The sequence below is a fragment of the Diabrotica undecimpunctata genome, chromosome 8, assembly GCF_040954645.1.
Source record: "Diabrotica undecimpunctata isolate CICGRU chromosome 8, icDiaUnde3, whole genome shotgun sequence".
In the NCBI taxonomy this organism is placed as follows: Eukaryota; Metazoa; Arthropoda; class Insecta; order Coleoptera; family Chrysomelidae; genus Diabrotica; species Diabrotica undecimpunctata.
The window spans coordinates 82821253-82839053 of record NC_092810.1 but is presented as its reverse complement, the minus strand read 5'-3'; the positions used below and the strand labels follow the sequence as shown (position 1 = coordinate 82839053).

Genomic DNA, 17801 nt, shown 5'->3' with positions numbered 1-17801 from the left:
AGTTCTAAATTAAACATAAACATTATTCTCTCTTTCTCCCTATATGTTATATAAAGATCATCGTCATCGTATAGTCAGAACGGAACAAGATTCTATTGCCTTTTCTTCTTTTTGTCTTCCCTTTCCTATTGAAAATACAGCCAGGTAAATGACGTTTTTAAAATTTATGTCAATATTTCCGAAGTGCCTTTCCTTGGATAATTTTTTTTAAGCCCAGTTCGTTTGATTACATGTAATTGATTTGATATTCCACAACAGATAAGTATTGATTGTAGGTAGGATAACAGGTGTTGATAAATATAATGGGTCGGTAGATAGTCTCATTATTCCTAAATCTGGGGGTGTAAAGCTAGTTCGCGTCCGTAGTAGAATACTACACGTGCACCCTGGGTAATGCTAAATGAACTAGCACTATAGGCAGCCAGATAATCTAGACTCTCTAGATCTCCTGGCAAGAACACATCACGATAAGATAATAGATATGCCTACAACTAACAATTTAAACGGATCTTCTCAGGACCAAGCGACAAAAGAACTCGGACCAAGCGTTCGAATCTGCCATTTAAATATAGAAGGTATTAGAAGAAGTAAGTGTGAGTACCTTCAAAAGGTTCTCATCGAAAATAATATCGACGTAGTCGCAATTCAGGAAACACATGTAGAAAACGAAGAACAAATTCTCGCTAGAGGAAGAATTCATGGCTATGATTTATTGGGTGCAACTTACCATCCAGCTTATGGAGTAGCAACCTATGTTCGAAACAAAATAGAAAATGCACACGTATGTTCTACATCAGACATAAATAACATTCATACGGTTACCATACAAATTGGCGAAATTACTATCAGCAATATTTATAAACCCCCGGCAGTCCTGTGGCCTCCGCATGTTATTCACGCCCACCCACACCCCTCAGTTTATGTGGGAGATTTCAACAGTCACCATGAACTCTGGAAGTATAGGCAAAGTGATCAAAACGGCGAGGCTTTGCTAAACTGGAGCGAAGAGGTTGTCACTTATTTAGTCTTTGACGCTAAAGATCAGGGAACTTTTCGATCTGCAGCCTGGAAACGAGAATACAACCCAGACCTATGCTTTGTCTCCACAAATGAAAACAATCAACCCCTGGCAACTTCACGTACAGTACTCCCAGATTTTCCACATAGCCAACATAGACCAGTTGTAATAGAAGTTGGCATCAAAATACCAATAATAACATCTTTTCCTCGACCTAGGTGGAACTTTAAAAAAGCAGACTGGACAACTTTTACTGAGAGATTGGACAAATGTTTGGGATGGATAACCCCAACACGTGAAAACTACATGAGATTTGTTGGCGCGGTTATCTCTACAGCGAAGAAAACTATACCCAGGGGATATCGTAAAGAGTATGTCCCAGGATGGGATGAAAAATGTGAGAAATTATATCAAGAATACAACAAAAGCCAAGACCGAGAAATTGCGGACGAACTACTGCACAGTTTGGATGCAGCCAGACGACAAAAATGGATGGAAACTGTGGAAAAACTAGACTTTAGTAAATCAAGCAGAAAAGCATGGTCCTTACTTAGAAAACTTGGTAGTAGCAGACACACAACTAGAGATAAAGTACCAATAGTTCCCAACAGAGTGGCCTCCCACATTGTAGCTACCTCAAGAGCATCTAGAGATCGTGACCACACCACCAAAGTAAAGCAAGAACTAAAAATACTGAAGTCTGAATGCCCGCTTACATCTCAATACTCTGAAGCGTTTACTCTAGAAGAAATTAACTCAGCAATATCAGAAGTCAAGTCTGGAAAGGCACCCGGCTTCGATAAAATTCATCCAGAATTTTTACTCCACTGTGGCAAATATGCTAGGAAATGGCTGGTTGATTTCTATACAGATATGATAAAATCAGGGGAAATCCCCCACTCACTAAAAAGGGCCTCCATTATAGCCATATTAAAACCGGGAAGGGCAAATGATCAGCCTCAAAACTACCGACCGATTGCACTGCTGAGCTGTGTCTATAAACTGTTGGAACGATTAATCTACAACAGAATTAGTAATAACATATTTGAATTGATACCTATTGAGCAAGCAGGGTTCAGACCTAACCGCAGCTGCACAGATCAGATTCTATCCCTAACAACACATATTGAAGCAGGTTTTCAAAGAAAGCAAAAAACATCCGTTGCTTTCATTGACCTATCAGCTGCATATGACACCGTCTGGAGACAAGGACTAATCTGCAAACTAATCCGTGCCATCCCGTGTCAAAAGATAACTAGACTCATTGATAGCATGCTCACCGACAGACCTTTCCAAGTCACAATGGGCAACTCAAAAAGTGTCCAAATGAAGCTCAGCAATGGACTGCCACAGGGATCTGTTTTGGCACCCTTACTGTTTAATTTATACATCGCGGACCTACCTAGGACAAATTCGCAGAAATTTGGCTACGCTGACGACTGGGCCATTGCAGCAAGACATAATAACATGGCAGTTACAGAAACAATACTAACGGATGACCTTGCTATTATGGGAGAATACTTTCGCAAATGGAGGCTACGGATGGCCTAATGCGACGAAAACCGAAGTGTGCTGTTTCCATCTAAATAATGCCCAAGCCAACAAAAAACTGTCCGTTCACTTTGAAGACAGACTACTAACTCATAACTCAACACCAAAATATCTTGGAGTGACTCTTGACAGAACTTTAAGTTTTAAAGAACACCTACAAAGAACGGCAGCAAAACTGAAAACGCGAAATAATATAATCCAAAAGCTATGTGGTACCACATGGGGGTCCTCAGCCTCCGTACTCAGATCATCTGCTATCGGACTTGTATACTCGACAGCTGAATATGCTTCCCCAGTATGGCTCAATAGCAAACACACGAAGATTATTGACACCCAATTAAACCAGACAATGCGAATGATTTCAGGTACAATTAGACCAACGCCCAACTATTGGCTTCCCATCCTGAGTCACATTCCACCGCCGAAACTACGAAGAAGTCACTCCCTTCTCAGAGAATATCGAAAAATCCAGTCTAACCATCAACTACCCATCCACCATGATAGCCGTGATATCGAAATGAACAGACTGCGCTCCAGATATCCTGTCATGTTAAGGGCCACCTCCTTACATCAGGAACATTTCGACCTCACCAACGCTTGGAGAAGACAATGGGAGCACGACTCACCACAGGAAGCACAGCAAATGGCCTGTATCGATCAGAAACCGCCAGGCTTTGAACTGACCCGGAGTACATGGACAACGCTAAACAGAATAAGAACAAGAAGCGGTAGATGTGCTGACAGCTTACATAAATGGGGAAAAGCCCTTACTCCGGAGTGTGACTGTGGTGCGCAACGACAGACCGTCTGTCACATTGTTGAAGAATGCCCCCGAAGGCGGTTCCCTGGAGTTTTTGACGAGTTCTTGAATGCGACCGAAAATGTTTTAGACTATATTAATGCATTAGATGTTCGTTTGTAATACTCCATGTAATGTTTTATATTGCTTTTTAAATATGTGTTCTTATTGTATGCCATACGATGAATAGGAATATCCTAAATCTGACCATATGTTCCTCCTTCATTTGTGGAAGTCTTAAAGGCATTTTTTCTCTTGGGGCATCCTCCCAATTTAACTTGGCAATGCAGTTATTATAGAGTCTTTGGATAAAGCCAGCGCAACTTTAGCACTGAGATTTAGTTTCTTGTACGACGATGCTATCTTTATATATGTGTTTGATCTTGGAATTAGCTCTGTTCGGTATTGGTTAGTACTCGGACCTCTGTAAGTCGGAAAATACCTCTGATGGCTTTTCTAGCAATCCTGGTCTAATAAAGAGGGTTATATATACATAAACATCAGTTAGCTACCTAAATATTCCCTTTTATTTTTTATGTAACAACATTACCTACGGCATCTAAGACGCTGCAATCTTTCAAAATTATATGGCTTTATTGTTCCGTTATGCCCTACTCTCGATCCTCTATTTTGTATGTTAAAGAACATTTATTTGCTTTTCTCATTAGTGACTATTAGACCATCAGTCAGACTATCAGTCAGACTATCAGTCAGTTCCACGGATTCTGGGAGGGCAAAATTCTGACATATTTTAGAAAACCATCTAACAGATATATATCTTTAAAAATTGCAACTTTCAATGCAAGAACCCTGCTATCAGAAGAAAAATTCATAGAAATGGAATCTGAACTTGATAAAATCAATTGGGGCATTGTTGGAGTCGCTGAGGTCAGAAGGAAAGAAGAAAGCCTAACCACTTTAAAATCCGGTCACATTTTCTATCATGTCGGAGAAAACTATGGGAATGGAGGCATTGGGCTCTTTATTAATAAAAAACTAACTGAGAATATCATATCAGTAAAAGCAGTTTCCACAAGAGTTATACTTGCAAAATTACAACTAAACACCCGTTACTCCATAAAGATCATTCAAGTCTATGCACCAACATCGAGTCACGCTGACGAAGAAATAGAACAGTTCTATGATGACTTGTACACAGCTGTTTCAGAAGACCAAGAACATTTTACGGTAATATGTGGCGACTTTAATGACAAAATAGGAATAAGCACTGACCCAGCTGAAAATGCCCTCGGACATTTTGGCACACCAGGTAGAAACGAAAGGGGCGAAATACTCTTAAATTTCCTATAAGAAAACAATCTATATTTAATGAATAGCTTCTTCTATAAGAAGATCCATAGAAGATGGACTTGGAAGAGCCCCTATGGTAAGACAAAAAATGAGATCGACTTCATCATCACTGACAAAAAACATATAGTCAAAGATGTTACAGTCTTAAAACAATTTTCGGTTGCAAGCGATCATAGAATGGTCCGAGCAACTGTAGAAGTCAATATTAAGCAAGAAAGACTGAAGATGATAAAAAGTAAAAAATTCAAACCTTGGATGCGCCCAACGAATGAACTTGAGTTTGAAAAATATATCACCAGTAACTTACTCAGAAATACAACAAGAGAAGACATAAATAACCTAAACGAAGAAATAGTAGATACATTAACACAAGCTCAAGAAAAATTTAGCCCTAAACATGGAAAATAACAAAAAATAGTAATGAAACGAAACAAAAAATGGAAGATCGTAGAATGCTGAGAAGTGAAGGAAATGTTGACTCACAAGATATAAACAACATAAATTAAGAAATCTCTAAAGCCATCAGACGGGATATTAGACAATACAACAACGAGAAAATTATAAAAACTATAGAAGACAACAAAAGCATGAAAGCATTGAGGAGAAAAATAGAAAATGACAAAAAAGAAATCTTCCAACTTAAAGACAAAAATGGAAATATTATCTCAGATAGACCAAGCATATTACATATAGTGGAAAGTTTCTATGAAACATTATATAAAAGTCAACTTATTCCAGAGCTCATCGAACAACCAATACAAAAGGTACATAATGTAGGATTGGAGGATATACCAGATATATCACGAGAGGAAATTCAACATGCCCTCAAAAATATGAAAAATAATAGAGGTCCGGGGGAAGATGGTGTAGTCATTGAAACAATTAAACTAGGAGGTCCACTTTTGATGTCCCGAATCCAAACACTTTTTAATCTATGTCTGCATAGTGAGAACATTCCAAGTAAATGGAAAAATTCGGTTACAATCATCCTCCACAAAAAAGGGGATAAAGCAGATCTCGAAAACTATAGGCCAATTAGTTTGCTTAACTACCTATACAAGCTGTTTACTCGAATACTGACAAACAGATTAGAAGCAAAACTCGATTTCTATCAATCAGAAGAACAGGCAGGATTTCGAGCGGGACACGGAACAAACGACCAATGCCTTAAAACTCTAGTTGAAAAGTCTATCGAATATAACAGACCCCTTGCTCTTATCTTTGTCGACTTCCACAAAGCATTTGACACAGTCGAAACAGTTGCTATCTTAAAAGCACTATCAGAATGCAGAATATATCAAAGGTATGCAAATATTATTCGAAATATATACGACATGCGACAAATGCGACAACAACCGTTAACCTCCATTGCACTGAGAAGATAAAAATTGGCAGAAGGGTGCGGCAGGGAGATACCTTGTCGCCATAACTATTTAAAACAGTTATGGAGTACGCATTTAAAAGGCTAGAGTGGGAATCAAAGGGTATTAGAATCGATGGAAAGATATTCAATCATCTCAGATATGCCGATGATATTGTTCTCATAACAGGAGAAGCCAGAGTTATGCTACAACAACTACAGCAAGTAACCCAGAAAGTCGTTTTAAAAATAAACTATGGAAAAACAAAAATGATGACCAATCTCGTCCCCAATGAGCTAATAGAAATCAAAAAGTCGCCCATAGAACTTGTAGAAAAATATGTGTATTTGGGTCACGAAATAAGGTTAACGCGAAATAACCAAACATGCGAGCTACTCAAAAGAATAAGTCTGGGTTGGGCTGCATTCGGAAAAATGAGAGACGTATTTAAAACAATACCGATCCATTTAAAAAGAAAAGCTTTTAACCAGTGCGTTCTACCAGTCCTCACATACGGAGCAGAAACCTTAACTGTCACAAAAACATCAGCCGAAAAATTGAGAAGGACACAACGAAAGATGGAGAGATCAATGCTTGGAATAAACTTAAGCAATAGAATAAGAAACGAGGAAGTTCGTAGACGAACCGGAGTGGAAGACATTATCGAACATATTACAAAAAACAAAAAAGGAGATGGGCAGGACATGTTGCAAGAATGAAAGACAACAGTTGGACAAAAAAATTTCTTGAGTGGAGACCACGGGCTGACAAGCGAAGCCGAGGAAGACCCCCAAAGCGATGGACCAACGACCTCAAAAGAATCGTGACCAATTGGATACCAGAGGCGCAGAACAGAAGCAGATGGAAAAGTCTAAAGGAGGCCTATGTTCAACAATGGACAACTCAGGGCTGATTGATGATGATGATCACGACTATTAGACCGCTTTTTTTTGCTGCTACTAGCATTATTTTAGAGCATTCTATTATTTAATTTATGGATTAAATCCGGATAGCAAATAGATATTCTTCACTTTCTTGGAGAAATAATATTCTAACACACAAAATCCTATTAAATTGTCAAAACCTTCCTTGCATATTCTATTCACTTATGAGGAGCAGCAGCAATATCAGTACCATAATAAGGCGTATAGTTCTGGACTGGCTAATTGTTGGATAATGAGAAGCATGAGTGTAGCAGTTTTAATATTTTCGGGACTGCTACCTGATATCGGGGAGCAGAATTATCATTACCGAGTTAATGCATATAGGAATTGTTGCTTGAACTTTATTATTATTAAACAATACTATATTTCCTAGTAAAATAATCATAAATTTACAGTAAGAAAAATTTTTGAACGTTGGTTATGAAAACATCATGTACATACCACCGGGTTCACTATGTCCATATCCAGCAAAATCCGTTGTAATAATAATACTGGAAACCAAAGATGAGAATATGCTCCAAGAAACTTTGTGATATAAAACAGTCGAATAAAATACAGATTCTCGATTCCAATAATCAAAAAATTAATGAACAGCTTACTAAAATAGAAATAACGCCTATTTAAGATGTAATCCATTAACGGCTCAAGGGACAAAGCACTCCTAGCATATGCTAATGATATAGAACTCATAACTCTAATGAGAAACTCTTCCGTCCACAAACTTCAATAAAGTGAAGAGAGCACAAAAAATGTTTGACTTAAAATCAACGAAATGAAAACCAAATACAAGCGAATCAACAGAAAACCAATCAACCAATTCAATAAATTTAGAAAAAACATTAAAGTCAATAACTACAATTTCGAAAGTATGGAACACTTTAAATATCTTAGATCACTAATAACGGTTAGTAATAATGCCACTAAAGAAATACAGAGCATAATTCAAACTTCAGACCTATTTTAATACATGAATGTGAGTCATGGTGAATGACTAAAACAAATAAGGAAGCACTCCGAATATTTGAAAGAAAAATAATCAGAAATTTTTATTTAATCCCATTATCATAACTACTATTTAAATGGGAATAAGCCACAATTAGAGGTTAAAGTTAGTTTATTGACGTTTCAATTTCCACTTCGGAAATCATTCTCACTAATGTTTGTATTTTGAGAACGATTTCCGAAGTGGAAATTGAAACGTCAATAAACTAACTTTAAGCTTTAGTTGTGGCGTATTCCCATTTAAATAGTAATTACTTTAAAATACCACGAGAAAATAGCTTCAGAACTCATTATCATATCGCTACAAATCCGTATAGAATATGAAAACATACTGAATAAAGAAAGCTCGCATAACGATATTGTTCAGGAAAATAAATCCCTTAAGGTATATCGGACACGTGCATAGACGCCAAAATGTCTAACTTGTAGAACTGGCGTGGAAGGAAGTTAGCACAGAAGAATGCCACTTGGGCATGTCAGTATACAATGGAGAGAAAACATCCAATCATATCTCAAAAAATGAACATTATATTTGATTGCAGATTCGTGGAAAATCGATCAACTTGGAGATAAGTTGTAGTCAGCGAAGACCTACCCAGTGTTGTAGCGCTACGTATTGATAATGATAAAGAAAAAGGAGAAACAGTGACAAAAAGCAACAAAAATGGACCATGGAGCAAAGCTGCTTCAAAATCTTTGATTGGAGAGGATTTAAATGAAAGTATAAGAAATACAATGGATGATTGATGGATTCGAGAAACTTGAGACTTGAGAAAGGCACTCTCTGAAACAGCTGTAGTGATAAGATAGAAATAATTTTGTAGAAGTTTTGCTGTTTTATTGTTAAACAAAATGGAATTAACATACGACATTATATACGCTAAAATAACTAGACAACTTATATGATACGGACATATAAGGAGAAAGTTTAATGATACAATAATCTACCCAATATTTGTTATGAGTAAAAACGATATGAATAAAGAAAATAAAGAAATCCATGGCAAAAGGCAAAAAGAGTAATGATTTAAAAATGAGAGAGGTATCCTGTGGATAACATGTGCTTAATTAGGAACGAATGGAGATGAAGATCAGAAGACGACAAAGAATGTTTTAAATTGATAAATGTATACAATTTTTAACAATGTATATTAATAGGTCATTATTAGGGCCAACGTGCTAATTTTATGTAAAATAACACTTTTCAAGTTGGATCGGTTACAGCACGGTGGAATCAAATACACCCAAAGTTAAAAACTATCGATGTTTACATGAAAGATGAAACCTTATGGCACATGACCGTGCAATCTTGACACCTACACATTATCACATAATTGTGAACGGTATATTGTACCTAATTACTAAGAAGTTTGTTATTTTATTCTAAGAATAAGTTTAATAATTTACGGGAGATTTAATGTATTTAAAATTTTACAGGATCCGGCATCGTAATAAGAAGTTAAATTTCACTACAACTCCATAAAAACGTGTTAAATTTTACTTTGGATATTCTTTTTGTGAATATAATAAGTAAAAATACAGTAAGTTTCATCTTCTTATTGTGCCGTATTCTAATTAAGGTTAGCGATTACTTCTTTAAACGCTTCCCATAAATTATTATAGTTTAAATTTAACTACTTTATGAAACAAATATTGCACGTCATAAATTGCAGGAATTGAAAAATTACAAAGATCTCCTGTTTACAGAGTTTCTTTTAATTTTATGTAGTTTATTATAATCCTACCGAAGGGCTTCTACTTTCTTAAACTGTTACACGACTACTCTACTCGATGTTAGTACATTTAGAGACTAAATGTGTAAGTGCATATTTATTTTAACAAAAAATAATAATAAATAAAACGAAAACTAGCCATTTCCAAGCTTATAATAAATACTTTTTTAAGTTTGAAAATAATTAAAGCAAGTAATATAAATAACCACCATAAAATATTCAACTACATTAACCGAGTACCTATTTGTGAAATTTCTCGATGACTAAATTGATTGATATTTAAATAAATTTGAAGTTCCAAAACGTACCTGCTGTAAAATTTAAAAATCTACGACTAATCAAATTATTGGCAACAACGGAGGAGTTTAGTTGTGTACGCAAAGAAATGTATACGGATCCCAAAAGTGTTTTAACCTATTACGGAGTCCACTTAATCCGATGTGTTGGTCGGAGTCCACATAAAGCGCTACCCAGATAATAATATACACGATGTATATTCGCCTGGAGTTAGTATAATACCGTTTTAGTACGGAGCCCCTATTAACCGCTAGATATATATATATATACATATATACATATATACATATATACATATATACATATATACATATATACATATATACATATATACATATATACATATATACATATATACATATATACATATATACATATATACATATATACATATATACATATATACATATATACATATATACATATATACATATATACATATATACATATATACATATATACATATATACATATATACATATATACATATATACATATATACATATATACATATATACATATATACATATATACATATATACATATATACATATATACATATATACATATATACATATATACATATATACATATATACATATATACATATATACATATATACATATATACATATATACATATATACATATATACATATATACATATATACATATATACATATATACATATATACATATATACATATATACATATAAACATATATACATATATACATATATACATATATACATATATACATATATACATATATACATATATACATATATACATATATATATATATACATATATACATATATACAGATATACATATATACATATATACATATATACATATATACATATATACATATATACATATATACATATATATATATATATATATATATATATATATATATATATATATATATATATATATATATATATATATATATATATATATATATATCAACGGCATTAAGTGAACTCCGCCCATGTTATAATTCAGGTTCAATTGAGCTCCGTGGTCAAGTGGATACCGATATACGGAGCTCACTTGACAATTCCGTAATATTGGTTCAGTCGATTCATCAACATGTAGAGTTTAATAATTTATAAAAATTTTTTGGAGCCCGTAAATACCCCTGTATCATAAATGTATATCGCTTAGTTCACGTGTATATATTATAGGGGTCGTTCAGATCTTCTTCATTGTATATTTGAACCATACGTTTATCGGTTTAAGTAAGCTCTGAGAGTTTGGCAACTGTGCGATTATACCGTATATTTTCAACATATACCCTGAACGGTTTATATGGGCTCCTTATTTTTATCTACTGTTTGTAGACAGTGGAATGTCATACGCATTACATTGTGTAACAGAGGATATCATATTACCTGGTATAACTAAGTACTAAAATCTAACTGGTTCTTTAAAAAACATTTATGTAGATACAAAAGGATTTTGAGCTTATTATTGAATGGAATGTTCGCTTGCATAGAAAATTTTATTTTTCTGTATTTTTAAAGATGTTTTTTTATTTAATATAATTTTATTAGTTCAATGCCGAACTTGATGTTTTTTTTAATTACAAAAATTTCGTAATATATTTTGTTTACGTGAGTATGTCTTTGTACATTTTATGTAAGCATCTGATTAATAAAAACTACTTTTATTTTATCCAATCTTCTGCGATATATTGTATAAAGCTTTTTTAATATTTTAGTTCTGGTCTTATTTGTGTACTACATACGATATCTCGATAAAAGGCTATCTCAAAATAAATATGGTTAAGTGCTACAATAGATATTTTTGTGTTCAAATGGGTAGTAGTATGCACAAAAAGAAAGAATGGTTAATTTGTCTAACAAAGTATATTCGGCAGCAGAAGCATATAGTACAAGCGTCTATGTTTTAAGGGCGGAAGGACGTGCGCCTCATTTTTAGCTGACAAGCTTGCAAAGAATATTATTTCTGGTCCTCAATTTACCTTTTAGTTTTAAACAATAATCTGTGACTGACCCGGTGTGATACAAACTATTTTCAAGGAATTTATAGGAAGTCTACAGTTCAATGATTTTATGACAAGATTGGATGTTCAGTTTTGTGAAAACGTCTATGTTGAGGAAATTGAAGGAACACCCACGAGTTTTTCAGGGGTTTTGGCTGAAAATTGATTTATAGTTTATTTTTATTGTGCAATATTAGGTGTCTCGTCTATATAATAGAAGTCCTACTATCTACCGGTATGGATCGTTTGTTTGTGTAAATGTTATACAGTGTAGGTGCCTTTATGCTACCCCAAGCGAGACCGTTCTTCATCTGCTATTCTTACCAGTGAGTGATACAAAAAATATTCTCTTATGTTGGCATACGCAGACAATGTAAGTGAACTTGTTATCTAAGGGGATATCATATAGTTTTTGGAGAAATATTCTGTAATTTCAGGTGTCGTAAGCGGCATTTAGATTGAAAAATACCACCCCTGATACCGGATATTTTTCGTACCCGGTCTTTTTTTGCCAGGTTTAAGCAAGGTAACAACTTTGGCTTGTCTCTAAATTTTGGGTATCTCCATAATTTGAATACAGTTGTTCATCATCCGGATAAGCCATTGTAGAGTGTTTTTGGTCCAGGTTTCGTAATAAGCTTTGTGCTCGAATCCTCAATGTCGGTAGTTGTATTATTTTTCATTAAATATGTAGATGGTGGATTCAAGCTCAACATCGTTAAAAGGTTCTCTCGGCTGACTGGTTTTGTCCTTTCTTACTTTAAGTTATTCTTTGCTTCTTTTCCGACAGAAATAGCATGTCTATATCTATGATGTGGTTTTCAGCGATCAGCTATATACCAAATACCCTACGTTAGGCCCTATATGTGTTTCCTGCACTAGAAGTAAGTTACATTCGTGTTTAGCTTATATGTCTGATAATTTTAAGTAAAGTAAAGTGTCTTGATCTCTAGATATACCCTTAACAGTTATAGACATATGTTATTAGAATATTTGGTCCTAAAAAGGACCAATTTGACAAAATCATATTAAAGGGGTGATTGAAGAATTAGCCGATTAATTAATTCATCATTACCCGGGGTATGCTTGATTGTGGTGATCTTATTAGTACTTCAATCTTCCTTAACGCTCGTTCTTTGAATCCCATAAGTAATGCCTAATCTTTTACTTTTTATTAAAAATTTAAATTTTACATGCCGTGTAATACTTTTTGACGATATTTCGAATCAGATTTGTATAGTAATAATTTTAGGTATTAAAGAGCCTCTTTATGAAAATTAAATAAGTTTGTGATATCGGTCGCAACTCATATCTAGATAATAACAAAATAAACAGTTAAAATAAGTGTAAACAATTTCAACTACATATATCGGCGCCACTGCTCAGATGATGGGTTTATCACAGATTATCAAAGATTACATTTTAATTCAATGTTCTATTTACGTATTTTCAATATTAAAAAAGTAGGAAAAGACATGTTTATGCTTTTATTTTTTTAAATCTATTCTATTTTCTTTTTAGAGTTCCATCTTTTTTGGACGACCTGTGTTCTTTTTTTAATTGGGCACTTGTCCAAAGCTATGACAAATACTCTGTCCTCTACTATTCTACATTAATATGACTGATTCATTATTTTCTCTAAACACTCTGTCCTCTGCTATTCTACATTAATATGACTGATTTATTTTATCTTTCTTGCAGCAATTTTAATGTTTATCCTGTGTCTTCTTCTTCTTTTTATATAGACATGACTGTCATTTTTCAATGTGCCTCCAGTAAGTTGCCGTTCCATCGTTTTCGTGATCTTCCTACTGATCGTCTTCCTACGGGTTAACCGTCTCTTGCTGTCTTTACTACTCTATTTGTTGTCATTCGGCTTATATGATCGTTCCATTCTACTCTTCTATTTCTTAACCAGTTCTTGATGTTCTCCACCTTGCATCTACGTCGTATATCTGTACTTCTAGCTCTGTCCCATAGTGTCTTACCATCAATTTTTCTAAGTGTTTTCATCTCTGATGTTTCTAATATCCTTTTTGTCCTCTCTGTGTCAGGTCTTGTTTCTGCCGCGTATGTCATTGGTCTGATGACTGTTTTGTTAATTCTGCCTTTCGTTTCTTTCCCGATAGTTTTATTGCTTCATATTGTTTCATTTAGGCAGCCTGCGGCTCTGTTTGCTCTATTCACTGGATCTTCCACTTTAGTTTCGAGCTTTCCGTAGCTAGATAATGTGATGGCTAGATATTTAAACTCCATCACTTGTTCTATTATCTGACCTTTCAGCTCCAATTAACATTTTAGTAAATTTGCTGTTGTAACCATGAATTTTGTCTCTTTTGGGGAAATTAACATGTTAAATTTTCTGGCAGTTATATGAAATTGGTGCAGCATACGTTGTAAATCATCTTCATTTTGAAAGAGTAGTATTGCGTCGTTTGCACAGCAGATTATTTTAATTTGTTTTTCTTCCATTTGGTATCTTTTTTTAGTTCTTACTTTTTTATTATTTCATCCATAATCAGGTTGAACAATAGAGGACTCAGGAAATATCCCTGTCTTATCCCATTATCAGCTTTATTAGGGTCGGTTGGTTCTTCTTCTACTTTTACTTTTATTGTGTTATTTTGGTATATATTTTCGGTCGTTTTGATTTTTCCTAGAGGTATCTCTCTTGCGTACAATAAGTGGATAACGTTTTTTAATTTGTGTTTCTTCTGAATATAATTATTTTTTCTGTGTATTAAAAGTTAAATTTTTGGAGCTTTTGGAAGTTTTTGATTTTATTATTGAATGCGACGATTTTCAAAGTGATGATATCTCGATCTGTGAAGCAATCGGTTTGAAAACTTTATTAAATGATTATTCTTTTAACATACTTTTAAACATTTTTAAGAAAGTGTTTACCCAAACCGATTTGATATTCAATGTTGTTCAAAATCAATAGAATAACAAGACTGGTGCAAAATCTCATGAGATTTTCGTAATGATAGTAACTTCCAGTATATACGCAGTGAAGTTTTGGACTCGCTTGATATTTCCGAACCCCCAAAAAAAAGACAAAGGCATGACACAAAAACAGATATCGAAAAACGAGTATATTATGAAATTTTGGATACTATTATTATGCAAATAGATACTCGTTTTTCGAATTTTGAAGATTTGCAAATTTTTGACCTTTTTGACGATTCAAAATTTAAAAGTTACGCCAAAGAATTTCCAAGATATTTATTAGACAGGTTAATTAAAAATTATCCATCATTTTTTAATAAAATAAAATTAGAAAATGAATTAAAAGTTTTATATGCTGATCCAAATATTTTCGAAAGATGGGATAAGTTACAAGATATATATAATTTTATATACTGCAATTCATTACAACAAACTGTTACCGAAATTAATAAATTATTGTCATTAATTCTCTCATTACAACCAACGTCTGCCTCAAATGAACGAGATTTCTCTTGCCTCAAAAGAATCAAAACTTATTGTCGAAATACCATGAAACAAGAGAGAATGTCAAGCTTGTCTCAAATGTCAATAGAAAAAAAACTTTTAAAATCTCTCCAAAACTCTAATAAATTTTACGATGACGTTATAACCCATTTTGTTACTTCCAAACAACGTAGACTTGAGTTAATTTATAAACATGTTTAGGTCCTAAATTTATAGGAAAAAAAAAACAAAAAACAAGAAAACAAAAAATCTCCTATGATGATTTACTTTAGTCTTTATTAGACGGTATACCTATCTGAGGAGACAAAAAATACCTTGCCGACCTTGTCTCTCAAGCCACGAGCCGCCACTGAATAGGAGGCATGAATGTAGCAGTTTTAATAGTTTGGTGACTGCTTGCTGAAATCGGGGAGTAGAGATATCAGTACCAAGTTAATGACTATAGGAAGTGTTGCTTGATCGGCAAAATATTAAATACCAGAAGGTATAATGGTAGCAGTCTCACTGCGACCTCGATGGAGAAAGCAAAGTGAAACAACTTTATTATTATTAAACAACATTCGATTCAAATAGTTAAAAAATTAACGAACAGCTTACCAAAATAGATATAACGTCCATTTAACATGTAATCCGTTAACGGTCCAATGTACAAAGCAGCTCCTAACATAATGCTGATGATATCGATGATAAAACAAAAAAGTCTACAACTGCAATTTGTATCACATCAATAAATTATCAATAATCACAGTTTATGCCGTCACTGAAGGAATAAAGAGCATAATACAAACTTCAGACCTATTTTAATATATTGATGCAAATTAGGAAGAATGAATAAAACAAATAAGGCCTTATTAGTATAATGCTACAAATCCGTATAGATTAAGAACAGATACTGAATCAAGAAAGCTCTTATAATGATATTCGGATATCTCAAAAAGTTAATATTTCATTTGATTGCAGATATGTAGAAGACCGATCAACGTGGAGAAAAGTTGTAGTTAAAAGAAAGGAGAAACAGTGACAAAAGCAACAAAAATGGGCCAATGGTTCAGAGCTGCTCGAAAATCTTGATTGGAAAGAATTAATATTGAAAATATAAGAAATACAATGGAATTAACATACACTATATACGCTATAATAACTAGAAAACTTATATGATATACGGATATAAACAGAAAAAGTTTAATGAAACAATAAACTACCCAATATGTGTTATGAGTGAGAACGATATGAATAAATAAAATGACGAAAGCCATAGCAAAAAGAGTAGTGAATAAAAAATGAAGTAGTGAATGAAAATTCTTTTGCTCTTATGTTAAATTTGTGGACCAGTCTTTGCAAACTATCTTCATCTTGGGCTATTAATATTGCGTCATCTGCGTAACGGAGTATTTTAATTTCTTTGTTTCCCATTCTGTATCCTCTTCGTTTGTTAACGCTTTTGATGATTTGATCCATGATCAAATTGAAGAGCATGGGGCTAAATCTCAACGAATCCCCTTGTCTTATTCTGCTGCCTATTTCTATAGATTCTGTAAGTTGTCCCTCTATTCTGACTTCAATTTTGTTGTTTTGGTTGATGTTTTTGATAGTTTTTATAATATTTAGGGGAGCTTCTCTATTATACAGAAGATGGATTACATCTTTCAGTCTTACTCTGTAAAACGCTTTCTTTAGGCCAATCAGACACAGGAATGCTGGTCTATTATACTTCAGTAATTTCTCAGCAATTTGCTTTATCACGAATTTTGCATCTGTACACGATCTACCACTAAAAAACCCGGTTGTTCAGCTGCTAAACTTATATTGTGATTAATTAGCACTTGTAAAATTTTAGTTGTAAGTTTTAGCGTAGTATTTAACAAGTTTATACCTCTGTAGTTTTTTGTCTGTTTTTATCTCCTTTTTTAAATAGTAGAGTTAGTTCGCTCCTTCTCCATTCTTCCGGCATTTTATTGTGTTTTATAATTTTATTAATTAATGTTGTTAATTTTTCATTCATTTGTCATTGCTGCTCCACAATATTTCAGTATTCGTTTGGTATCCCGTCTTTACCTGCTGCTTTTCTGTTCCTCAGGTTTTCAAGTATTTTCCGAACTTCCTCTACATTTATATTAAGTTCTTTATATGTATGTTGTAATTTCTGATGTTTCCGGTTCTAGCGTCGTTTGTTTTTCTCCTGTATATAGCTTCTTTAGGTAGTCAATCCACGTATCATTTTCTATGTATTTTAGTTCTATTAGTTACTTTACCTCCGTTCTTTGACGTCTGATGAAGCGCTATATTTCCTTTTGCAGACGAGAAAAATTATGTTCCAT

At 33.7% G+C, this 17801-nt stretch overlaps 1 protein-coding gene across 1 annotated transcript; it reads left to right on the top strand.

Moving 5' to 3' along the window:
- Nucleotides 1–481: 481 nt before the first annotated feature.
- LOC140448950 (uncharacterized) lies at nt 482–9449 on the top strand. The gene is made up of 3 exons (XM_072542088.1): nt 482–1389; nt 1573–2051; nt 9424–9449. Exons 1-3 carry the CDS (start codon nt 482–484, stop codon nt 9447–9449), a joined length of 1413 nt encoding a protein of 470 aa, XP_072398189.1.
- Nucleotides 9450–17801: the final 8352 nt, after the last annotated feature.

Bases quoted from the DNA above. Each gene is read 5' to 3' on its own strand.
- LOC140448950 (XM_072542088.1), top strand. From the start codon at position 482: ATGCCTACAACTAACAATTTAAACGGATCTTCTCAGGACCAAGCGACA. The intron at 1,390-1,572 runs GTATGTCCCAGG...GTCCTTACTTAG, and splicing joins CCCAGGGGATATCGTAAAGA to AAAACTTGGTAGTAGCAGAC. The intron at 2,052-9,423 runs GTAATAACATAT...AAAATTTTACAG, and splicing joins ATTAATCTACAACAGAATTA to GATCCGGCATCGTAATAAGA.